Source organism: Ambystoma mexicanum, chromosome 11 (genome assembly GCF_040938575.1).
Source record: "Ambystoma mexicanum isolate Mex_15411 chromosome 11, UKY_AmexF1_1, whole genome shotgun sequence".
NCBI lineage: Eukaryota > Metazoa > Chordata > Amphibia > Caudata > Ambystomatidae > Ambystoma > Ambystoma mexicanum.
In genome coordinates, this window is record NC_090934.1 from 219,131,042 (window position 1) to 219,157,504 (window position 26,463).

Consider the following 26,463-nt stretch of genomic DNA (forward strand, 5'->3'; position numbering starts at 1 on the left):
CTCCCATTTTTGTCTCTGCCTTGTCTGTTTTTACATGGAAGGGGCAGGGAAGAGTTGCAAGGTCAGTAAATCTGACACAGTAGGAAGCGGAAGAGGTCTCAAAGGAAAGGGGATGCCGTGTTTCACCATCTGGGGCCCCTACCCTGCTCCCAGAGGTACTGTACAGTGAAAATCCTTTGGGTTTTTCACAATGCCCTCTATGCTTTGTGTGTTCCGCACTGCTATTTGAATGGGATTAAGTCCATTCCTTGTTGCATACAGAGCATGGCTCACACTGAAAACTATATCTTAGCCTTGTAGTTTAGCCAAAGATCTGTGAATTAGCCTCATACAAAACAATCTAAAATAGGCGGCTTCAAGCACAGTTCCCAAAAGCTAAATCCACCCCATGTTCAAAAGATAATCATGCAAAATACATTTAAATACAGTCAATCTAAATTGGGTTCTGTACCATTTTCTTGGATAGGGTTCTGATGGTGTAAAACCACTAAGGGGATGATTGGAGCAGTATAAAAGCTTAATTACACCATAGCATAACATTGTCAGTGTTTTTCTGGAAAACCTGAAGTGGTGGCAGCCTTCCAGGATCGAACATGGCAACCATTGATCCAAACGTCTGTGGCGCAAAATGCATTCCTTACAATTTAAATGCATTCCTTACATTTTTAAAATGTGGATCTCCTCAAATTATTTTCTACTTGATGGTATTCTGTTAAAAACATATATGTCTGACAAATATGTTATTCTGTATTAGGAGAGTTTCCAGCATGCATATCATTTCAGATTTAGATACCTAGCCTCACTAGTTTGGGGCTGGATTGCCATGATTTATTTGTCAAAACTGGAATGAATGTGCTTACTTGGTGCACAGCAAGGATACCCACACTGGGGAACTACTCTTACAAGTAAGTAATGCTTCCTTCCTTAGTTTCGTTCCTCTTACCCTTGCCTCCCCTCTTACATAGTTTTCCAACTCTATCTCCTGTAGTGCTCAAGTGGAACTGCCCCCATTCCTCGAAAAGATGAAGCAGAGGGCCAACGATGCATTCGCCCGCCAGCAGTGGAGCCTCGCCATCGAGCTGTACAGTCAAGCAACGCAAAAAGCTCCCCGCAATGCCATGCTATATGGAAACCGGGCTGCTGCTTTTATGAAGCGGAAATGGTGAGGGAACAGGTGTAGTACTGATTGACAATGAGATTGTATAAAAGAAGTTATAGAACCAAGGGTGTAACAGTTAAATAGGGTATAAAGGTAGGTTCTTGGAAGGTGAAAGAGGGACAGATGAGAATAAAGACATTCCAGAATCATGCCTTTTTTAGTTGAGTAATGTTTCAGGGAGCTAAAATGTATAGTATGCTCCTTTTAAATGTATACCTGCATCATGGAAAACTGTATAGAGCTAAAAAGCAAATATATTGTTGGTGAGAAAGAAACTAAGAAGTCTATATAGAGCTAGCTCACTTAAAAGTATGACGTTAAATAAAATTGATTGGACATGCAAGTAGCCTGGTTTCGATTATAGGTTCTCAACATTAACTATGCAGATTTTAACATTTAAAATTGTAACACGTTTTGACAATTGTGTAACTTCTAACTCCTAAACTAAATTGCTGAATAACAGAATTTGATAAGCAACATCAGACTTTACTAACAAGTGTGAAAGGAGAGTTCAGAGATCTGTGCAAAATGGGAGAGGTATCTGTGAGAGTGCAGTGGTCCCTAAAAAAACATTGATAGCAGCATGTCTTTAAATCTGTGAAAGGAAAATATGCTGGAGAGTCAACCCATGAAAGATGGAGGCATAGGAATCTTAAAGGGATGGTCTAGTAAAAAATTTTATTTAAAAAATAGATAGGCCACATAAAATAAATACTAGCATTCTCCGTTTTAAAACTTCCTATGTAAAATTTTGAGCTATTCAAGCTCAAAATTCGCAAAAGCAAGCACATGGGCGCAGCCATTTTGTGAAATGGTGGCCCTCCTGTGCTGGCTTTTGCTTTTGCGGCACTAATGAAGGGAAAGCCAGCCAGCTGTAGTAAACAAAGGCTACCGCTGGGTGGCTTTCCCTTCATTAGTGCTGTAGGCGGAGGACGGGGACCGGAGACCAGAGCAGGAAAGCTGCAGCTGAATCTCGGTAAGTGCTATTTATTTTTTTTACAAAAAATAAGCACTAGCTGCGTTTTTTTTCTAAGTTTTCCGGGCTGGAGGAGCCCTGAAAACTTAGAAATAAAACCGCAGCTTTAAAAACGTTGTATTTATGTTTGCGGTCGCTTTTGAAGCGACCGCAAACATAAATACAACGTTATTGTGTTGGAAAACGCTGCGGTTTTTCTTTCCAAGTTTCTCAGGCTCCTCAAGCCCGGAAAACGTAGAAAAAAAACCGCAGCTAGTGCTTATTTTTTTAAAAAAAAATAAATAGCACTTACCGAGATTCAGCTGCAGCTTTCCTGCTCTGGTCTCCGGTCCCCGTCCTCCGCCTACAGCACTAATGAAGGGAAAGCCACCCAGCGGTAGCCTTTGTTTACTACAGCCGGCTGGCTTTTCCTTCATTAGTGCCGCAAAAGCAAAAGCCAGCACAGGAGGGCCTGCATTTCACAAAATGGCTGCGCCCCCGTGCTTGCTTTTGCGAATTTTAAGCTTGAATAGCTCAAAACTTTACCTAGGAAAATTTTTTACTAGACCATCCCTTTAAATAATGTGTGCAATCTTAAACGAGAAAGCTGTATTCAGTAAAAAAGATATGCATCACCATCTGCAATAGAGGAGACTTCGGTATTCTGCAAATGAGTAGAGAACAGTATTCTTAAAAAGAATAAAAAATAAGAGTACGGTATATGCAAAAGAGGAGAGAGCAGGAGTGCGTAAAAGAAAAGATTCCATTACTCTGTGAAAGAGGAGAGCTGAATGCTCTGCAACAAAAAAAAGAGTATGCATAAAAGGGCGAAAGAGGAGAACATGATAATGGATGTTTGTATGTATTGTGGTGATGTATATAGCGCAAACCTAGCTAGAAAGCAGTGTATTGCTGTGCAATGAAGGAAGTGGAACCAGCGGGAGGGGCTAGCACCTTGTTGGTCTGTGGCCCTCATTTGTCAGTGAAGTGTTCCTTAAAGAGAAGTCTCTTCAGATCTTTCCTGAATCACAGGATGTAGGGAGCCAGCCAGATGTTAGCAGGAAGGTTGTTCCAGAGATTGGAAGTATAATAGCAGAATGCTTGTTTTCTGGCCCTCTCCTTCTTGGGCTTTTTGGTCTCCAATCTGGGAATATCTTGGCTCCTAGTGGTGTTGACCTCCTGAGTTAGTGATCTTTTCAGCTACTTATAATGGCACCTTGGACTTTACAGGTTTGTAGGTGATGCAGGTTGTTTTGAAAGTGATGCAAGCTTGGCGGGTATCTGCTGTAATTCCTTGAGTGTGGGAGGAAATGTGGTCCAGTTTCTTCAGTCCTGTGAAGAAGTGTGCTGTGGCACGCTAGTCCGCTTTCGGGAGGGCCAGAGCAGTGGTTGGGACACTTGACAGAAGGTGGTGCCACTATCCAGGTGGAAGAGCACCGGGGGCCTGGATGACTGATCTGAAGTCGGAGGCGGGGATGAAGGGTTTTATTCAGTGCAGGAGTGCTAGCTGCTACCATGCTGTATGTGCCTTCCTGGCAATCTGTGTTTTGAAGGAGAGGTGGCAATTGATGGTGAAGCTGAGGCGCTCTTTGGGGTGGAAAAGTCATTGAGATTTCTTTTGTGTCGGTCAGATTTGAGATTTGATGTGTTGTGGTGTTGCCCTGAGGAGGATGAACACCGTTTTTGTAGGGTTGAGTTTCAATTAAGCACTTGACATCCAGGCTTAAATGAGACACCCCGGAGGGGGCGGGTAGACCTTGCTGGTAACGGCTGCCACTCAAGTTATGAACCCAAGTGAAGCGAGGGTCCCTTAACGCAGGCGGCAGTGTCATTACTGGCTGCAGTCAGCTCACCCCCGAAGATTATATCGCCACTAGCGAACGAAATGAAAAAAGAAAAAGAAATATTACTTTGCGGTCCGTCGCTGCGCAGTATTCCTGAAGTCTTTGAAGACCTTGAATTGATCAACAAGGAAACCGGATTCGGGAAATGCAGCCTGGTGTCAGCCACAAGATGAGATTTCTCAATTTTTTATATTTATTAAAACACACCCTTCGCACCCACGTGTGAACTACGTCGGTGCATAGAGGGGTGGGAGGAGCAGGAAAGGGAAGGGGGCGCAGGCCATCAGTACTCAGACTGCTTGGAACACAGGCCTATAACATAAAATAAAGCCCGCGTTCCGAGCTTTTACTGACCAGCGCCCCCTTCCAGGAAGCTAATGGTGGTGAGGCAGTGTTTCAATTGGAGAATGTTGAGGCAGTTCATCCTCTGGTATAGCAATGTGCCATCAACATATGGGTAGATTTTAATCTTGAATTCAGCCACAAGTGTCCTATTGACTCCATGTAAAGGTTGAAGATGGCAGGAGAGAGGATGGGGCTTTGTGAGGCTCCTCGGGCCACTGGTGCTTGTTGGGATCTGCAGCTGCCCAGCTGGTGTCTGTTGGTAAGATAGGAGTCAAACCATCCAAGGACTGTGGCATTGAATCCCATGCAGGAGGACACCTTTTTCAGTAGCTCTTTCTAGCCATGTAGAATCCAGCAGGGAGGTGGAGCAGGACCAGAGGGTTTGGGTCATCTTTGCCCATGTTGAGTCAATGACCTGGATGGTGGCGGTCTCGATGCTGCATTTTGGTTGGGAGCCGGACCGTTGTGAGGTTGTGTAAGGCATCCTTTTGTGTAATTGGTGCGTGATGGTTTGGTGATCTTGCGAACATATGTTTGATGAGTGACGGGGCAGTAGTTTGCCAGGTTGTCCATAATGGTAATGTGCAAAGTACGAGCATGCAGGGATCCAAAGTGTGTGGGCATCTGTAGGAGTGTCGTCTGCGGAAATGTACATGAGGTGAATACATTAATAAGTGCAAGAGCCGAGTGTGTGAACCTTTGAAAAAGGCAGCACACTACTCTGCAAAAGAGGTGAGTACAGCAGTCTTTAAACACTGCGGTCTAGCACACCATCATAAATAGTTCCATGCAGTGTTATGCAGTAAGCTTGATATTGTCTGAGAAGGGTGTCATGTGCCCGCCTTTTGCAGCAACTTGGTTAGGTGCTCCAGTAGCTTGGGCATAGTTTTTATGTGTAGTAGGTGTCTGTAGCTCAGATTCATTTAAACTCAGCTTGTGCAGGTTTGTACAGAAGCAGACTGCAGGTGCCACTGTGTAATCTTAAGTCTGCCAGCCCGGGTTCTTATTCTCATATCCTCTAATGTAGTGGTGTCTTTGGATGGTTCTATCGCACAAGTACTGTGGAGTGCTGGTTCCTGCATGGCTAGAAAGCTGCAGCATTGCTCAGGTATTGGCACTTCTGACTAAAGTGGTATGACCAGTGTATTCTTATGAAGCACTCCTTGTACGTGAGCAGTTTTCTTGTCCGGTTGTGTGTATTTCCTCTAGTGCTGTCGAGGTTTGTTCATGGTACTCGTGTCTCTGTGGTCTTGGGGCTGGTGGCAGCCACTTTTTATGTTTCCTTTTTTTTGTTGATTTTGTTACATGTGACCATTGCTCCTGTGTTTGCATTGAGTGTCTCTCTCCTGTCTTCTCAGGGACGGCGACCACTATGATGCTTTGAGAGACTGCCTGAAAGCCATCTCACTGAACCCTCTGCACCTAAAGGCCCACTTTCGCTTGGCTCGCTGCCTCTTTGAACTCAAGTATGTCAGCGAAGCTTTGGAATGTCTCGATGACTTCAGAGGGAAGTTCCCAGAACAGGCTCACAGCAGTGCCTGTGATGCTCTGGATCGTGACATCAAGGCAGCACTCTGCTCCAAAAGTGACAACTGTGAGTATAACATGGTTTTTTGCTGTTACCTGGAGAAGTCATCTCCCTGGTTAGGTCCTACATTATTGCACTAGAAAGAAGACAACTTTCCTACTTCTACCTTGCCATGTCAAGGCTGCTAGACCAACACCTCTCCTCTCTTCTCATCTACATTTTCCTCACTAGAAGAATGGCACCCTTGACTGGACTAGAAAAATAGCACCTCCACTAGTTCTGCCCTGAAGTGTCTGCATTGAAAACCGAGAATGTGTCTCCAAGATGTCATGGGCACATAGCATCTCTTTGTTTGAGAATCAGCACTCCCATATTTACGTTTGGTCATTCAGAATCCTCATGCACCCTGATAAACTACACTTTGACAATTTAACCAATGTGAAGTTTATTCATTTAGCATGTTCGCGTTTGCTTTCAGCAAGGGTTAAATATCAAAATACCAGTCGGTGAAAGCTTTAAAACCCATTGACATGAGGTGAAATGCATGATAATTGGTGGAAGTTTCATACCTTTGGTAGATCTGGGGAATTCCTGATGGTGCATAATGTGTATTTCCTTGAAAGCCGGTGAAAACTACAATATTCTTTGTTTGGAATTAACTCCTCTGTATACGGTGCTGGACTGCCCCAGGGCAGGACAAAGGCTGATATGCGGGGAAATTCCTTCTCTGTGAAAGGGACAGTGAGCTAAAGACTTGGTAGAGTCTCTCCCAGGGGTTATTCACCCAAGAACAGGTCATTGGTCTGTGTTTGTGCTGGTAGAGAGATTCCCACACCCCCCTTTGGTTTGCTCTGTATACTTATTGGCATTGTTTTCTTATTTGTTCAACCCCTAGTGATGAGAAAAAGTGAGAATTGTTTTTGTTCCACTTGTTAGTCTGATCTGGCTTGTTCTCTGAGATGGTAGCATAGAGTGGGAGACCATGCTCCTATTCATTGTTGGTGTTGACTGGCATCTGTGAGATTCACTGCACATAATTCTTTGTGTATTTGCCAATTTCCTTTTATGATTTTACTCTTCAGCTTTCTCTTCCCCACTTCACGAAGGAATAATGGAACTTTAAGGGTGATATTGTAGTAAAACTCTCTCAGCAGATGAATAATCCTATCTCTATCAGATCTTATCATGTCTCCCTCATGACTTATTTTAACCTTTTCCGAATCACATGCATGATAGGGCGGTCAGATCATTATTGTATGGGTTTTTCTTCCTGGGCTAGTTCAGCCTATTCAGAAAGAGTTTTCGCCTCTCACCCTCCAGAAAATAACCTACCCCATTAATTTGAATCCTCCTGCCCCAATGAGTATTAGATACTCTCTGAAAATATGGCCTTGTTAGGGAGAATTCTCTGGCATGTGCATATTCCCTTCTACCTTATAGACCCCCAGCTCTTTTACTGGACTTTAGGACTTTTAATTTCTAACCTGGAGACTGTGAGAACCTTTTACCCCACTCATGTATTTTCCTGTGATTTGGACTCTGTGTTTCTTTTGACTTTGGAGTCTGACAGACTCCATAGGCATCATCTTTTTTTTTTAAATGATCTTTATTGGTTTTAAAATGAGTCTGACATATTACATGTTGAATTCACAGTAAAGGTCAGTAAGACATTAGTATAACGCAGAAAAATGTGAATGTAGTGGTCAAAAAAGAATGCAGCAACTTATATTCATAGCTTCCACCCTCCTCCCTTTCTCACCCTCCTCCCTCTCCCACACTCATTGGATAAACAGAAACATTTTCTATATTGAAGAAATAGGAAACAAAGTCACAAAAAGCATTTAGTTTGAGATGCAGCTCATCTAATGTCCCACTGTATCATGGGAATGTATAAGACATGGGGCTCCACTATGCGGTTGTTGATCAATTCTTAGTTAAGATTTCACACAGTTAGTTTGATGGGATCCCAATATGCTGCATAAAACTCCTTGAAGGGTAACCAGATTGAGTCTGTTCTTGCGAGATTCCGTGACTGCAGCTGTCGGGCTCTCCATCTCGTAGATTCCGTGTGCTTTAGTGAGCCACTCTCTTTTGGAGGGAAGGGATGCAGATTTCCATTTAATAGTTACGCATACCCCGGCTGCCAATAATATGTTTTGTGGCATGTGTGAGAGGGTTACATGGGAATCGTCTTCACCGGATTCCACCCCAAACAAGATGAGCGCCGGTGTGAGAGCTCTGGGAATCCTGTCTATTGTTTGGATCCACCCCAGAACTTCTTTCCAGTACGTTTTCACTTTACTGCAGCCCCACCACTGGTGGGAGAGTGCTTGGGAACATTTTGGACAGCCTTTTAGGAGTGTAATCCCACCTGACCAGTATGCGCGCATTATGCATCTTATATTGTGTAGAGATTGACGTTGTCCAGACTGCTCTACGTATAGCCTTGCAAGCTCCAGGTTGATCTGTTAGTTCTAATTCCGCCCCCCCATTTTGCCTTGTACGACGGGCGGGTTAGGTGGCCTCTGGTGATCAAGCCCTTGTACATGCGGGCTATGAGGCCTTTTGTAGTTTGGGGGATGCTTAGGATTAGTTCAAATGGGGTTAGGGATCTCCGAAGAGAGTCGCCCCTGCAGGGGTCCTTTAAGGCACTTCGCAACTGAAGATACTGCATGGGAGAAATATCAATCCCCTGCAAGGCCTCCCGAAGGTCCTCTACAGTGATGTATCACTCCTCCCTCCACATTTACCCCACTCTCACGAGCCCGGCCTTGTACCACTTCTGAAAGCGGTGGACCTCACAAATAATGTTCTGAATGGGGGGCAAACCAAACACAGCTTAGCGGGGAAGGCCAAGTAGTGATTCCTCGCATGGCTTGAGAAGGGCTCCATAATGACCACTATACATTCAAAATCGGGTGTTCTCGAATTCTTCGTGTCATGGCTGGCAGGGGGACCCACAGCCATTCCCCCAATGTAACTGGTGAGAAGAGAATGTTGTCTATGGCTACCCATTGTTTCTCAGAGTTTTCCCATAAGTGGTCGGCCAGGACGCGGAGTTGGGAGGCCTTGTAATATTCCCTTAGATCTGGAAATGCCATACCCCCCGATTCCTTAGGTAGAATGAGAGTGGAATAGGGGACTCTAGGCTTTTTACCAGCCCACAAGAATTCCAATAATGTACGTTTAATTTCGGCAAGAAAGGATTCCGGCACAAGTATCGGGAGAGATTGAAAAAGGAAATGGAATCGAGGCAGGATGTTCATCTTAATAGAGGTGAATCTCGCCGCCCAAGACAGAGATAATTTAGACCATCTACTAATATCGTCTCTGATGGCTTTCCATAAGGGTACATAATTTGCATCAAAGAGGTCCGCCAGGGATACAGTGATTGTTACCCCTAGGTATCTCACCGCTTGGGACTGTATCCGAAAGACCCAGCTTGCGTCTAAAGATTGGGGGAGGCTACCATCTATTCTCAATGGGACTGCTATTGTTTTCTGTAGGTTTGCACGAAAACCAGAAAGTGCCCCGTATTTTAATAATTTGTGAAAGAGGGCCGAGATGGATTCTGACGTGCGGGTAAGTTATAACATTGTCATCGGCAAACATTGCTAACTTGTATTCTTTGTTTACAAGTGTCATACCATGAATTAAAGGGCTTGATCTCAGTGCCTGGGCAAAGGGCTCAACAACGAGGGCATAAATCAGGGGGGAGAGCGGACAGCCCTGCCTAGTGCCTCGTGTGATGGCGAGGGGAGCTGAAGAAATGCCATTGATGGTAACCTTGGCTTGGGCTGTATGATATAGTGCACCAGCTACCTGCGTCAACGCTGTGCCCAACCCCACCCACTTCAATACCACCCTTAAAAAAGGCCATTCAACATGGTCGAAGGCCTTCTCTGCATCTAGTGATAGTAGAAGGGGTTCATCGTCGGCTTCGCAGAGGCTGGCCATTAAATCTAAAGATTTCCTAATATTATTTGCTCCCTGTCTACCTCTAACATAACCCACCTGGTCTGTATGGACTTGCTGGGGAAGGACTAGGGGAAGGCGGGATGCCAAGATGCTAGAATTAATTTTTGCATCCACATTAATAAGGGAAATTGGGCGGTATGACGTGCAGTCTAAGGGATTGTTACCTTCCTTGGGGATGACTATAATGATTGACTCAGTGAACGATTTGGGAGCCTGGCCTGGCCTGACATCAAGATCAAGTTAAATAGCTTGGCAAGGAAGGGGGAAAGGCCTTGGTATAGCCATCCTGTCCATCCTGAGCCCGCCTTCAGATTGGAGATCGCTCCCTGAACCTCTATGGTGGTAATTGGTGCATTTAGGGCTTCTAGATGTTCTTGGACTATGGGAGGATGGGGGAGTGCAGCCAAATATATGTCAATTGTTGGGAGTGTGCTTTCCCCTTCCACAGTGTACAACTGTGCATAGAATCTCGCAAAGCGTTCCAGTATCTCTTGGGAGTCTGTGGGCGCATCTCTGTTTTCGCTGTGTATTTTGTATACGGCCCTCTTAGCTCTCTGTTTTCGTAGCCGGTTTCCAAGAATTGTTTGGGCTTTATCTCCTCTCACGAAAATATTTTGTTTGAGGTATTTGAGTTGTGTTGGTGCCTTCCCATTCCAAATGTCTTTTAACTCCTCTCAGCAATCTGAGACAACCTGTCTTCCGCTTGGGCGGAGTGTTGACGGAGATCGCGCTTTAGACTCGCCTCCCTAAGCAGCCTGAGCCTCTTCTTAGACGCACCCTCAGATATTAGGATTCCCCTTATCGTGGCCTTTGCTGCCTCCCATATCGTGTTGAGTGACATGCCGTCCACATATAGTTTATCTCAAAGTAACTCTCAATGGCCTCCGAGAGAGTCTCTTTGAACAGAGTCTCTACACAAGAAGTCATTGCAGATCCACCGTCTGTCCACTCTAATGGGGGGGGCCCAGGTCCAAGTCAAGGGTACATAGCTCATGATCTGTCCACGCCACTACTTCTATGGCCGTCTTTAAGATCTCACTTTCACATTCTGGCCCCAGTAAAAGATAATCGATTCTGGAGTAAATCTGATGCGGGGGGAAGAACAAAGTATAACTCAACTTTGGGGTGAGACGTGCGCCATTTGTCAAATAAATGGTGCTCTTTCAGCTGGCTGAGGAATCGATTTCCTTGCAAGTTGCTTGGTGGCTGTGTGGCCCCCCGTATCCGGTTCCAATCTATTTCCCTCTCCGCCACAACATTAAAATCCCCCCCACAAATCAATGTGCCCACCTTCCAGTCCTCTAAAAAATCAAACGGGTTCAAAAAAACTTGGTTGACTCTGGTTTGGGGCATAGGTTGAACAGAGAGTTATTTTGCGAGTCCTCAGTTCCGCCTTTAGCACTACAAATCTACCCTGAGGGTCTCTATGTATGTGTCCTATTCGGAGTGCCAAGGATTTTCTCAGCAAGATGCCTACCCCTCCTCTTTTGTTGGGACCTGAGGCCCATATAGTATCACCTATATCCCTTCCCACAATTCTGCGCTCACCTCCTTGGGTATATTTTGTCTCTTGCACGAAGAGTATATCATGTTTAGATTCTTTAAAATGTCTTGCTAGCATAGATCTCTTCTGGGGGGAGTTCAGTCCCCTTACATTCAGGGATCCAAAGACTATAACGTGAAGCCTGAACATAGTGGAGTGCAAATGTGTTGTGTGTAGCCTTCATGTTTTGCTTCTTTAGAAGTATAGTATGCATTACACTTAGCAGTACAGAGATTTTACGTTGTTAATGCTAATTGTACGCATGGTCTAACGATGTGGCTTTGGTCTTCCCCTTCCTTTAATTGCCCGTCCCCCCACCTCCCGCACCCAACCCTCCCTTCCCAGAGAAAAGCTAAACTTAGCATTCCCTGTCGCTGATGGAGACACCCTAAATTAAGAAGGGCCACTCTGAAGATGCCCATCCTTAGGCGTTATATGGACATATAAACATTCAACTGTGTACATGCTTGGGGAACAGTGTGTAAGAACATTGGTAAACCCAGACCATCTCTCATCCGTTTTAAGCGAGCACTGCTTAAAGGAGAAACTTTCCTTTTTTAACAGCATACAGGAACCCAAGAGAGAAACGGCAGGGCGGAAGAAACAAGATTCAGTATATAACATCACAGAGTGTTCAGGCGCTTATATTTTCATTACTTTTGCACTCGACCTCTTCTAGGGGCTTTCGGTGTTGAATCTGGTGATGGCCCTGTTGGTTTGCTGCAGGAGTCGGTGTCCATGTCCTCTGCTGGGCCCCGGAGGTGCTGCAGGGCTCTTTCCGCTTCTTCTATCAATGTTATTCTAAAATCCTCTCCTCTGTATTCAAAAGACAATGAGAAGGGGTGGCCCCATCGATACCGAACTCCTTTTTCTTGTAACCAGATCGTAAGGGGGCGACAACCCCTTCTCTTGGCAAGAGTCATAGCTGAGAGGTCTTGATAGAGCTTGCCATTCGTGCCTCCGATTTCTATCGTATCCTTCTCCCTTGCCCTTAGTAGAATGTCCTGTCTCTGGACATAGTAGTGACACTTTAAAAGGACCGAACGGGGGACCCGTGGGGGACCACACGCCCTGTGCACCCTATCAGATTCCAGCTTTGGGGGTTCAACAACCTCGTAAAGAGTTTGAATTAGGCCTTCGTTTGATTTCATGGCTATGTCTGCTTGGCGAAACATTTGCAGTTGCGCTAAAGTGTATGGGTCCAGCTTCCTTTCAGTTGGCACTTGTGGTATATTGCTACTATGTGAGCCCACCAAATTTCATTGACTTTAGTGTTCCTCGGGGTCGGCGTCTTGTGCAGACCAGGGTTAGCCTGCGGTTTTTGTTGTTATTCCCCCTCCAACCACCCTCTTATGAGACAGACTTAGGTGTGGGGTGTTCTGCCTGTTTTAGTAGCTCCACCTGTTTGGTTGAAAGCAGTAGCCAAGTAAATCAGGGTGCAGGGTGTCCGGCTGACTAGTGTCCGTCCCCCAATTGCTGACTTTAATAAATGATTTCAGGTGGGCTTTATGCTGCTTCACTCCGGAGCTCGCGACTGTGGCCTGCAGGTATGTGGTCTTATTCGGCGTTCAGGAGCTTTGCTTGCCGTGGGCCAATGGTGTCTTAATGGCATCTGCGGCAAGCCTTTATGGGGTTACGATGCTGCTGCACATTCCAGCGCCCATGAACGATATGGGTATGGACTTGGCCTGCTGTCTGAGGATCAACGTTTGATGCTGTAAGGTGGGAAGGGGGGGGGACCGAATCCCAGCTCGCCCCACCCCCCTCTCTGCCAAAAGGAATCAGAGTTTTGGGGCGCTGGCCGTGGCTTGACCCCACAGGTGGTTCACTGTGTGCTGGGCTGATGCCTATCTTGATCTCCTTCGGGGGGCTGGGGGAGAACGCTGCTCCGGCCACTCCGGAACACACGCGTCCACAGGGTTTGTAAAGCGGCTTTGTACGCGTGGAGGCCCGAGATGGGGGAGGGGCGACGTACCTTGGTCCGTTGAAATCCTCTGTTCGGTTTCACGCCCCCGATTCCCTCCTGCTGCCGCTGCTGCATGCCTCTTGTTTCTGTGCTCCGGTTCACCCTGCTAACGTAGGCGTGTTAGCCTCGTTGAGCCTCAGTGAGTCCTCTCCAGCCTGAAGTTCGCGCTGCGGCTGCCATTTTTAAAATTGAGAATAGAAGGCCGGGGGGGCGGCGTCGGCGCTCTGATTCCTCCACAAATCCCTTTACGATTTTGCTAGTTGCTTCACCCTTAGCTGGTCCAAAGGTCATGGACATTGTGTTAATTTTTCTTTTTGCATTCCCAGCATATTGTAGCCTGAGGAGGGAGACGATGGATTAAGCTTCCATAAGGTCTGCGCCCCCTGGTGGCCTCATAGGTATCATCTTTACATTGTAAAGTGTAGGGTGGCTGAGCGGATATGGCGTGCTTCCGGTACATCCTCTGAAAAACTGGCCTGCCACCTCCTACAAAGGCAATACCGCATCAAGAAGAGAGCCCACATCCAAGCCTGTCTCTCCGCGGCCTCTAACAATTCGGCCAAACTATTTAAAATCTGCAAGAAGCTGGCCAATCCTTCTGCAATCTCTACCTCTCCTGTCCCCTGCGAGGCCCTTTGCATGGCTCTGGCTTCTCATTCCATCTCTAAAAATCAGTACATCCTGTCTTCCTCCCCCCTCATCCCTCTACTCCCTGCTCTTCCTCAGCCACCTCTCCTCCCTCCTTCTCTGCCTTTTCCCTGTTCTCCTCAGACAAGGTTTCTAGAAAAGTCTGATCTATGAAAGTCTCAAAACAGGTTCACCCCTGTTCCTCCAAAACCATCAATGATCACATTGACACGCTGGCTCCTGCTGTGGCTGATTTCTGCAACAACTCCTTTGCCACTGTAGTCTTCCCCTACCCTCTGAAGCGCTCACTTGTGCACCCTCTTCTTAAGAAACCCCCTGCCGACCCTTCCTGCCCGGCTAACTATCGTCCAATCTCCATCACTCCTTTCCTAGGAAAACTCATGGAAAAGCTGGCCATCTCACAGCTTAATCTTCACTCTGAATCTGTTGGTTGTCTCCATGACCATCAGTCTGGCTTCAGAGCTACCATAAGCACGGAAACTGCTCTCCTGAACATCCGTGAAGACATGCCCTCCAACCTTGATTCCATAACCCCCTGTGTTCTCATCTTACTTGATCTCTCTTCTGCCTTTGACACGGTCAACCATGCAATCCTGCTCAACCGTCTCCTTGATAACCTGGGTATAACCGATCACACCCTGGCTGGGCTGACCTCCTTCCTCTCTGATCGACCCTCCCAGGTCCAACTTGGGTCCTTCCTCTCCTCTATCTCTAGCTGTGTTGTTCCCCAGGGGTCTAACCTCTCTACCTGGCTGTTCAACCAATACCTGGCACTTCTTGCCCACCGCATTGCTGCGCTCTGCCCCACCTTTCAGTGCTATGAAGATGACACTCAACTCATTTTAAGGCTCCCTTCTGCCACCTCTTCTCCTTCTCTCATCACTGACTGTCTGTCCGCCATCCAGGAGTGGTGTGCCGCCAATGATCTCTGCCTTAATGCCAGTAAGACCGAGATTCTCCTCATCAGTACACCTGCTCCCTCCTTTCCTGTCACTCTCTGGCCGGCCTCTCTTAGCCCCCTCGGGTCATCTTCGACTCTGCGCTTTCCTTCCCTCCTCATATCTAGGACGTCTCTAAGAAGTCAGACTACAAGCTGCACCTCCTCAGAGGTATTCTTCATTTCCTCTCCTTCCCCCAGAAGCTCACTGTCTCCAGAGCTCTGGATCTCTCTAGGCTGATCTACTGCAACAGCCTCTTTCTTAATCGTTCTGCCTCTACTCTCTGCCCTCTGCAATTCATCCAAAACAGGACTGCGAGACTTTTCTTTGGCCTCAAGCACCTCAAGACCTTCCTCTTTGCTTCTGCTTTCTCTCCTCCTTTCCCCTGCTGATCTCCGGGCTGATTCTGAAACTGCACTGGTTACTTGGCTACCCTTTGATCTCTGGCCCAGGTCTACTCCATGCCAGTTGCACACCTGCACTGCCCCCCTGGCAACCCTTGCACTCGGGGTCTGTTTCTGTATCCCTACAGCCCCTACTAGCACTTGACACCCAATGTCTGCACTTACCCTTGCACTTACCACCAGCTGGCCGCACTTTTACTATTTATTTCTTTATTTTACTGCTATCCCATGTACTGCACTGCTGCCTCCCTTTTGCCCCCGCACTTTCCCCTTTCCCCCTGCCCTGCACTTGTGCGATCTCAATGTCACCTGGCCTAGTAGGATCGCTGTCTGTCTTCCCTCAGTTTCCCCTCCCTTGCCTCGTCGTGCCTTGAAACACTTGTGTATAGGCGCGTTATAAATGCCATATCTTATATCCCATCATTGTGACACAAAGCACCTTCAGTGCAGTGACACAGGGAAATCTCTTAGATTTCCCAAAGGTTTAAATACCTTCTCTTGGTTAAACTACTGTTTCCAAGAGCAGTGAAGTGAAATTGACTTTACTTACATTTTGTAACTTTCTAGACCCAGCACACACTATCTTACCATAGGGTGCTGGAGGGGTTACTTAATATCCCCTTTGTTTAGTTTCTCATGTAGCATTTTTACGTTACCCTTTCTACAGTTAATGGCTGGTGACAGTGGTTTACTTTTTACTACCATTGTGTGTTTTTACCGCAGACTGCGTTCGCAGCTGCAGTAAGGCACCCAAGGTGCCCATTTTGTCAAAATGGCCCCTGTCTTGTTTTTTCGCCATTTCCTGCTGGAAAGGTCCTTCTTGAGATTTACTCTGCGCGCCAAACCAGGTTTGGTCCCTTTGTTCGTTTTGTCTTAGGTGGGATTCACGAGTGAAGCCCACCTCTGGCTCCAGTATGTCTGGCAGGAAGTGAGGAAGGTCCCCGAAACTCCCTGTGCTTAATCCCCTTGGTTACAGGAATGCACACAAAGGTGATTGGCTGGCTGGCTGTCCGGCAAGGACAGTCACCCTGCTGTGTGATTGACAGCAAGGCTGGAATGAATGGGAGAAACCTGCATAAAAGGCAAGGCTTTTTGGCTTGGAAGGCGGAGTCGAGCACTGCACAAAGGAATCCGAAGAAGAACTTGGAAGAGAGGCCTGCTGCAACTCCTGGACCGTTGGTTTTCACGGTGAAGCCCGACTGCTGTGCTGAAGCTCCAAATTCGTTTCGACTAGAGAAGCCCTGCAAGGATGACATCTCCCCCTGGGTTGGTGGGTCCAATCAACCCCAAAGTGAACTTGTTTGGACATCCTCTCGGAGTTGGCTGTACTTCCACTGCTACTGCTGCTGGAACCGAAGTGCCAGGGAGAGGAGCACCAAATCGAGTGGATTGCTTTTAAGTCAGACCCGAGCGCCAGGAAGATACTCAGGACTTCCTGAAGCAGGACTGACCAAGCCTGAGCCACCTCAGCAGATTGCTGTACTGCAGATGCGAGGAAAGTCTGCAGTGGTATCCGAGAACCACAGTGTTGCTATTTGCTGTCTGACACGAGAAGTTGAAACCGTGAAGTGCCGCGGAATTGAAGTTTGCGCATTGATGCCGCCGACCTTTCCATTGTGTTGAAGGAGTACCCAGAAGTCCTCCATCTTTTCCCCACGACTGAGGCACAGTAACAGGATCTGAAGAGCCACACAGGAACAGAAGCCAGCTGGAACCATTTCTTCTAACCACAGGTAATGTTACCCCAATAGGACTTGCTTCTTGTTGTGTAGCCTTACTTGTTCTCAGTTGAGACTTGTCTTGGTTGCCCTTGCAGAGTTGCTTACAGCTTTGCCCCTCACAAGCCTCCCCGTCTGTGGCCCTTCAAGTGAAGCTTATTTCTACAAACTTTTCTACAAACATTGTGCAAGACTTTTACTTACCTGCAAAGAACGTCTTCAGCTCCCCTAGACTTTGTTCAACTAACATTGACTGTCCTGGCTTCTTGAGAGACTCTACCACCTCTGACTTTGTGCTTTTGCCTTTCCCCCAGGAAAGGGTTAATTTACTTTGCATTGGATGGTTTTAAAAGTACTTACCAGTTTATGAATTATTTGTTAACATTTCTTTTATTCCCCTATCTAAAACTTTGCGGCCAAACTCAGAATTGCTCTAAATGTACCAGTTATAAATCAATGTCCACAGTGTCTTAGCTATTTGTCACCTGAGGGTGTAGGGCATGTCTGTGTGCCATCCCCAATGGGTATCATCTGATTTAGAAAACAGTGTGTTTTGAAGTGTATTATAATTGTTACATATCTTGCTCCCGTCTGAAGAAGGCTTATAGAACTGACTGTTAAATAAATTAATAATTGTTTAATCCAGAAACCTTGAGAGTAAGTGTTCATTTCAATAACTGTCAATGTGAAACTCTGTGTTACAACCCTACTGGTCACATTGACCCCTCCTGAGATAAACTTGTCTGCTCAGCCACACTACCAACCTGTGTAGTATAGACTTATCCCAAAGGTTGGGTTCCCTATTTCCAGGAGGTCATGGTTGCTGTAATCTTCCAAAGGATACTGCACACAATCTTGCATAACGGGCCTCAACCGTCAGAGCCTGCCCCCATCTCGGATGTCCTAGTTCACCTGAGCAGCTTCAGTGACATCTGTGCCCCTACTGGAAGTTTAAGCAATCAACCCCTTCTTGCAATTTGTTTTCTTGCAGCAGAGGATAAGAAAGGTGGTGCCCCCATTCGGTTGCGAGCCACAGGGAGGAAAGACTCCCTTTCGGAGGATGAGATGGTGCTCAGGGAGAGAAGCTTCGACTATAAACACCGCTACTGCGGCCACTGCAACACCACTACTGACATCAAGGAGGCAAATTTCTTTGGCAGGTATGCTTACCCTTGCTTCTCTATTCCTAGCTGGGGCATAGTGAACAGGAACATTGGGTGAGAGATTGCTAAGGATTTGGGGAGTTTCGAAGCGCGCGCCGGATCCCAGTTCATGGATTTAATTACAATTGTGCTTGCTTTCCCACAGGGTCACCTTTAATTTTGTGCCATTTGCAAATACTTTTTTTCAAATGTGTTGCTTTAAAATCAATTTTTAGATAATTGTTTTTCACTGCATGCCATCATAACGCTTTGCAGAGAAAGTAATACATTAAATTCTTAATTGGCGCAAAAGACCAATTATTTCTGTTCAAATGTGAAGGTGGAACAGTTTAATTTAGGATCTTCAAGAATTAACCCATAAATGGAGGGATTTATCAAAGCCAGACTTTCTTCCCGACTCGTTAGATAGGACTATTACCACACAATCCTAGGCTTCATGTTCTGGATATTTAATGCATACCAGTAACCACAATAGGTGTGCATTTAAATGAGCAGTATGAAGCTTTCAGAATACCCTTTTGAAAGTCCCAAGAGGTAATCACCTTCTTGCCAAATGGGCTTCGAGTGGGGAATAAAAAAATGTTTCTGGCATGTTATATGTTCTACTTAACACATTCGAATGGACGTCAATGCCACAAGAGTAATATGTTGTGATCAAAATCAAAAACTTTTCAGAGAGCATTAGATCCTTAGATGTTTAACCACGTATATAACAATGAAAGTAAAAACAAAGGCCTGGCGGCTTTGTTCGCACTAGTTGAATTCAGTATATGGGATATAGACGAATTGATTCTAAAAAGTAAGAATGAATTTGTTTATAAAACTGTTTTTCCCCAAAAACTATTTCTGTCCCATAAAGGGCACAAACATGTAATGTTCTATCAATGCCGGCAAGTGTTTCGCCCATTAGGGCTATCTTCAAGCAAGGTCATGTTACAGTTAGCGAATTAGTATGATAATGTATTCATTAAACACGTGTTTAGTGTGCCAGTTCTGTCCGTAGTACAACGCGCTGTGACAGGCCCTGTCCGCGGGTGGGTGGGTGGGGGGTGATTTGAATCCTGCCCTTGGGTGATGCCTGAGTGCAAGATGTCCTCCCTGTGCATCCTTACCTGCAGCAGTGATGGCAGCACCAGAGTGGGATGCCGGCGCACCAGAGGACGACGTCACCGTAGAAACTACCTGAGAGGCCTGCTGCAAGGCGGCTGTGGCAGGCTGCCAGGAAAGGCAGGGCTTCCACAGGACACCATGGGATGCAGCGACCGGAACCACACCGGCCACAGAGGAGCCAAGGGAAGCGACACAAGCCGAAGCAGCACGTACTTGCCAACACTACCGATTCAGGCAGTAGACTACTGCTTTTTAAGCAGTCCTACCACCTACCGATATTGCTGTTAAAACCTACCGATTTTTCATTTACCATTAGGCTTGGCTGCCTGAGGCCCAGAGCAGCATCCTGAAGGTGGGTGTGCTAATGGCCTATTGTTTTGATTGATGACATTGCGCCGCCTGGCCACGTGAAACAGACACTCGACTCTGCCCTCGCACCCTGAGTCCCAGGCAGTGTCCGAGCGTCAGCATGACGCCTGCCATCCCGTGTCTCTCTCTCTGAGCTGCCTGCCTCATCGTGCTGTAATCTCTGAGCCAGTGGTCTGTGTCTCACAAAATTCTTCTGACCATGGTCTGTCACTGTGTACTGTGTAAATACATACAGCTGCTAGCTGCAAACGGTTGTCTTCAATCATCTCTGCAAGTATGGTAAATTACTTAAGTTTGTTTAATGACAACAATAAATGTTCAGGGCATGTTGTGCCAGTACACTTCACAAGTCAAGTGCGTAAAAGGCAAAGTCCCACAACTAAACTTAAACTTTGCACAGTCCGAGCAGTTTACACATAAGGCCATAAACATTTTGCACATTTTTGAACATCTCTAATGCAGATATTTTCATGGTGAGAATACATTTAAGAGGTATACAGTGAAGTACAAGATCGGGGGAACAAAGAGATCTAAGTGAGCCCCACACTCAAAAACTGCATCGGGACGAAAGAAACAATTCTGGACAAGCCAAATATATTCTAAGCTTGGCATTAGAAAGAGTAACTCCTCAGAACGATGGACTCGTGAAGCTGGAAATGTATCGGAGGGACAGGGCCTCCTTGTCCTTTATCGCTTTATCATGTATGTTCAGTCTTGTTTTCCGCGCAGGAGTTCATGTGGGACTCCTGGCGGTGTGGATCTACCTGTATTTGGTTTGGTGAACAGACCCTTGGGATACCCTTATGGCACCCATGGGTGGGAGTACGACCCTGTACTCCTAGTGTATGTTTTTTGGCACCTGTGGGTGGCCCACAGAGCACGGTACGGGCTGATGGCAGCTCTGTGCTGAATTGACAGGTGCCCTGTGCATCCTCCATTTTGGGATGCCCAGGCCCTGTCATTGGAATCACTGGACCCTGTGGCCTCTTGTTTTCTGTCGCCTGTTACCTTACTTTTCCTGAAGTCCCAGGCAGCCCTGACATTTTCCCTTCCCCCTGACTGGCTGTTGGGTGGAAGTTCCATATATGGTGTTGTGGGGAAGTCCAGGCCAGTATGGCTGGAGCCTTCCCAATGACTGTATGTTGTGAGTACACCCGTGGGGTGGCACCTGGGTGAATGGAGTGTGTGACGAATACGCATTCTGTGTTATGGGTGTCTAGTTTCTGGTGTTTGACACAATGACTGAGACAGCCCTGCCCGAAACTGGTATGAATGCATTGTGTAGTGCTGAATGGCAGAGTGCTTGTCCGAATCCACATTCTGTGTTGCGAGTGCCTGGATGGAGAAGAATGGCCTGAATGCACTGTGAGCCGATTGGCTGCCTGACTGCCTGAATCCCTTCTGAGTGATTGGTTGCCTGAGTGTGACCCAGCAGAGTGAATGGGAGATCAACACTATATCTGGGGGCCTCTCACTGCTAGAAATCATTCAGAAGCTGAAGTAGAAACTGACATCAAAACTGACGCAGTTTAGAAGCTCAAGTTGAAACTGATGCTTAACTTTGAAGCCCACTGGAAGAACAACTGCTGCTGCCATCCTTCGCTAATCTGAAAGCTGCTGTGCCTTCAAGGGACTGGTCCATGAGAGGACCTGGCTAGGAGACCATGGTGCACCAACTGATCTTTGCCGAAGCTTCCTGGTAGACAGCCCTCCGAAAGGCTGCTGACCGCAGAAGGGGGCCGCCGAGGGGAACGAAGCGAAGCACTGACAGTAATCCCCCGCAGCCGACCGCCGTCGCCGACCGCCGTCTTCACCCGGAGCCTCAGTGCTCCTTTGCCTAAGACATTTGATCCAAGGACTCCCTTGCTCATCCTCGTCGACCACTTTCATCCTGCCGGAGAAAGTCAAGGCTGCCGACGAGCGAAGAGAACCGCTGGTGGATTTCCCACCACCCGAAGACCTCAGAGATGCCGACGAAACTACTGAAGCCAGCCGTGGTCCCGTCCCGTTTGCCGACGCCATACTCCGATGACCCGACGCCCTTGCTGGGACGAAGTTCTTCATTGACTCTTTGCGGCAACAAACACTCGTTGTCGAGGTGCACCGCATGCCTCAGCTTGCAGGACGTTTTCAACCGATCGTCAACGAGCACCGCAAGAACCAAAGCTTCTGCCGCAGCGACAGTGTTCACCCTTTTTCCTCAGGGGATCTCGAGGATCCGTGGCTCTTGCCTTAAAGGGAGCCGCTCAAGAAGGATCCGTCGGCGACCCGACGTCGAACTCTGCTATTCCAAGTACATCGGGGTTGTAGAACTATTTAGAAGGAAAACAATGAACAATATATGGACTGGACTTGTACAATATATCTTTATTTACAGGTTGCCCAGGTGGGGGGATCCTCATACAGAACTGTGTCTAGGTAACGGGGCCAGTATTCTGCCAATTGTTCTAACCAACTGCTTTCCTCCTATATCTATTGTTGGTTCTCTTTATTACTTGATTTGTGTGACATTTAAACTAAGTCCAGTTGATGCACTTTAATGAAATCTGATAGTAATTGTGGTACCACATAGAACTGTGTATATATTTTCCATTGTAGATTAACTGAGCACAAAGTGAGTTATTGTGATTGTGTATATAACCGTGAACCTAAATTATATAAAGAGACTGTGTGTTCACTAATACAGTGTGTGGACATTCCTTTGTGGGTGCTTGGGGACTACACTGTACTTCAGAACCAGCCTGCATCACCTCCTGAGAGCTAAGCCTTGATTGCTTGTCCATTGCTACCAAAAATAGAGAATCTTTGCTGGGGTCCTCTGTCCCTCTCCTCTCCCATGTGGAGAGCAGGAGTACAGACACCCCCCTCCGGTGCTTTACACTCACCCTCAACTGAGCCAATGTAATTCGATTGTTCCATCATGTGCCGTGCTTGAGATCGTTAACATCGGATGATCTGACCACAGTTGAGTTTCCACAATCTCACAGTCTGCTTTCAGAGATGACGAAAAAAGATCTAGTACTTCTTCGAGTTTTGACAGACGTAGAAGCAATGAAAAAGAGAAACCAACCATGGAAAAAAAGCTCTGGAAGAGAACTGGAAATGGCTGGCAGGATTATTAGCCAAAAATATAGGCAAACCATAATGTCAAACAAATAAAGGGCTGAGACAGTTAAAGCTGGCAAGTTGGAATACAAGAGGCTTTTCGCACCTTTTCTCGACACTGACCTGACATCAGGAAACTTTGATTTAATTTGTTTACAGGAAACATGGCTCCGGGAGCCTCCAATGTTAGATGGATATATGATCTATCTAAACGCAGCCATCAAAGGTGCTAGTCAGACCGTTGTCTGGCCTATTAATAGCCGTCAATAACCAACTGCAATTCCACGTGCTAGAGGAACTGAATCCCAGCCCATACATCCAACTTTTGACGATCCGAGTACCACCGGGTGCCACAGCCATAGAGAAGACATTATGTCGGCAAAATTTATATTGGAACCCCAAAAATCAGACTTTACATATCTTTCCAGCTCAGATAGTTGATCTCGACAACCAGAGAGAAAAGTGGAGGGATCCTCACTTTCTTTCGTGCGGAGATCTTAACTCCCAGTGCTTTGATAACTATGGGCAAGAAATCCAAGAAGATCTCACGAGAACAACAACTTCTAAAGAAAGGGACTGGCTTTGGCGGAACGCTATCGCTTCAAGAGACATCTGGATTTTAAATAATAACATCAAAGGAGACATGCCAGGAAAAATGACATGGAAAGGAAATGGGAGTGGGCAAATCATTGACTACATAGGCGTTTCACGGAACATGAGCACAGCAGTACAATCAATGTCCATAATAGATAAACCATTGAGCGATCACAATCTTCTAAGCTTGATTTCATCTACCCAAAACTCGATTTATGGGCCCCAAATACACAATGGCCTTAGACATGGTGCCAGGTTGTAACAGATTGAGAATTCGACCTGCCGATATAATAGGCCTAACAGGAAATCTTGCACGGACTGTCTCCCAAACCAAAACACAAGTAGGAACTCAAACAATCAATTATACCAGCTTGTTTAAAACCTTTGAACGTGCTAAATGGAGCAAGTCCAAGCCTATTATCACCCATCGTCACTCCTTTGACTTGGAGACTTTTCAAAAAAAGAAGGCTCACAACCATGACATCCGTGTCCAGAACAAAAAAGGAACTTTGCAAGACAAACTCAAGATTGACAGTCTGAAACAGCACAGACACTAGAAACTAGCAAAGACTCCATAAGAGAAAGCTAATACAACATGACATTGGAGCTATGCTTCGATCCATAAGAACAAAAAACACTGTAGAAATATGGACTATGATCAACAGGTTGGAAGCGCCACAAGACGCACTGATTTTAAATCCAATTCCACCCACAGTATGGATTACGTATCGCTCCAAATTCCATGACCCAGATCAACCAGTACAGAACACCAAAATAACAAGGGATAGCAGGTGGGATCAGCTGGACATTAACCTGTCATCAGTGTACACGGTAATCAGTAGGTTGCAGATAATCAGTAGGTTGAAAAACTCAAGAGCCCCAGGCCCGGATGGGATGACGAACTTCCAGCTAAAACCAGATCTAAGCACTGGTCAGTATTCCTGATATTATTCGATGATATCATACGAACCAAGTCAATCCCAACTACATGAAAAAAAGCAATAATGGTTCCAATTTATAAAAAAGGCTCAAGATCTGACCCAAGCAATTGCCGTCCTATTGCTCTACTTGACGTGGCGGGAAAGGTATTTGCTGCATTGACTTTGAAGACCATATCGAATTGGAGTATAAAATCAAACCACAGGGTCGAGTGGCAAGCCGGATTCGTCAATGGCGTGGGAACGTCATTGAACATTTTCATTATCGACATTCTCAAGGCTACTGTTGAAAGACGTGAAGACAAGAAGATCTATTTGGCTTCCATAGATCTCACCCAGGCATTCAACATTGTGAATTGATCCAAATGATGGACTAAGCTACGGAAGTGGAGTTGTCCATCGAATGCACTGGGAATAATTCAGGATATTTACACGGACACCAAAATACAAGTTAGAATGGATAAATCTGGCCATCTGGCAACTGAAATCGCGACCAACAAAGGTTTAAAACAAGGCTGCCCACTGGCTCCCGAGTAGTTTAACTTATTAATTTCCGATATAGAACATGCTTTCTCAGACACAAGATGCTTTCCACCTAAACTGGGAAGGTTACCAGTGAAACGCCTATTGTATGCTGACGATGTAGTCCTATTGGACCAGACACCAATAGGATTACAGCACCAACTAGACGCACTCCAAAAATACGTCTATTCAAATGGCCTTATGATCAGCTTGGGCGTATGCCTGAAGCAGAAGGGACCTTCCGAGACTGGATTTACTGAGAGCGAAAGCTAAGAACCTGGCAAGTCGAGGGAGAATCCTGTTGAGAAAATACTGTGGGTTATCATTGATCCCACTGATCTCATTCTATCGCCAGAAAGCTCTACCAATTTTAACATATGGAGCAGAAACTTCATTCTTGTGTGAGGCCGCAAACTGGTCCAGAATTGAAGGCATATTCTGGAAGCGAGTACTTAGTCTCCCAAAGAGCACCCTAATTCAAGCCATTAGAATGGAACCGGGCCTGACGGCAATGAAGACTATAGTGACTTGGAAGACTATATAATTGTACAGGAAATGCATTGACGAAGCTGGGACAGGGGGTTTTACTATCATCAGAGAAGTCCTTGGTAACGAGAATGATAGGACTCTCTCGGAATTGAAACACATCTGCCAAGAAATTATATCGGACCTTGGTGAAACGGATCGATCGTTGGGCGAGAATCCTGACAAAGTAAAAAAAAAAATATACATCAAAGATTGTATTGAAACACAGGACGAACACCAGTCATTGAAATACTACGGGAAACCCTTTCAAGAACCAAGGCAGCTGAACTTGATACCTAAATATTTAGAGTTTTTTCCCAATTGGTATTTCTGGACCAATTAATGTGATTCAGACTTAACCTCTTTCCAACAAGAGAGATCCTGTTTCACAGAAGAATTAACACACAAGAATTGACCTGCAGATTACGTAAAGAAGACTCAGTAGAATCCCTTAAACACTTGGTACTATTTTGCCCCAGTATGAAGGACACTAGAACGTCCCTGATGGCAGACATAACAAAGTACTACTGTTCTAGATCTACAGAAGATTGGTGGTGCGAACTTCAATGGGGGAAGCAAATCCCACTTGCTCTGGCTCTAGTGAAGCTACTCTTGGCTGTTTTTTCTAACATCAGAGCATCATACAATGAAGGAAAGTAAAATAATGTAACATGCATTGTAACCAGACTGATATGGGAAGTTATTACTTTTAATGATCTAAAAGGCAAAAGGTTTTCTATATTGTAGAACCATATAAAGCAAATAAAAAAATAAAAACATAAGGTATACAGTGAATTTCACAAGAAACTGCAGGTTGATTTGAAAGTGAGGCAAAATACAGGAAGATTTACAAGTTAGGCAAGTGTACAGGATTATATCACAAGGTCGTTTTTAAGGATTCATTCAGTGTGAGCCAGGGTTTTACATTATTTCTGAATATGCAGAAGGAAGGTTCGGCTCTAATGGTTGCAGGTAGAGGGAGTTCCACATTTTGGCTGCTAAGACCGGGAAACGTCTGCCTCCTGCCTTTTGGAGCTTGAAACTAGGAATGATGAGCCAGTTGGATTGTGAGGATCTAACAGGTCCTGTCATGCCCCCTGGAGATCAAGTA

General features: G+C 46.0%; 1 protein-coding gene across 5 annotated transcripts in view; it reads left to right on the forward strand.

Moving 5' to 3' along the window:
* The window catches only part of WDTC1 (WD and tetratricopeptide repeats 1), a 1,302,054-nt gene that overhangs the window by 882,746 nt on the left and 392,845 nt on the right, over nt 1-26,463 (forward strand). For all 5 annotated transcript variants that reach the window (XM_069622886.1, XM_069622890.1, XM_069622889.1 and 2 more), the window contains 3 exons: nt 989-1,162; nt 5,662-5,897; nt 18,018-18,186. In XM_069622886.1, the coding sequence (XP_069478987.1) occupies nt 989-1,162; nt 5,662-5,897; nt 18,018-18,186 (579 nt within the window). The remainder of the gene's footprint in view (nt 1-988; nt 1,163-5,661; nt 5,898-18,017; nt 18,187-26,463) is intronic.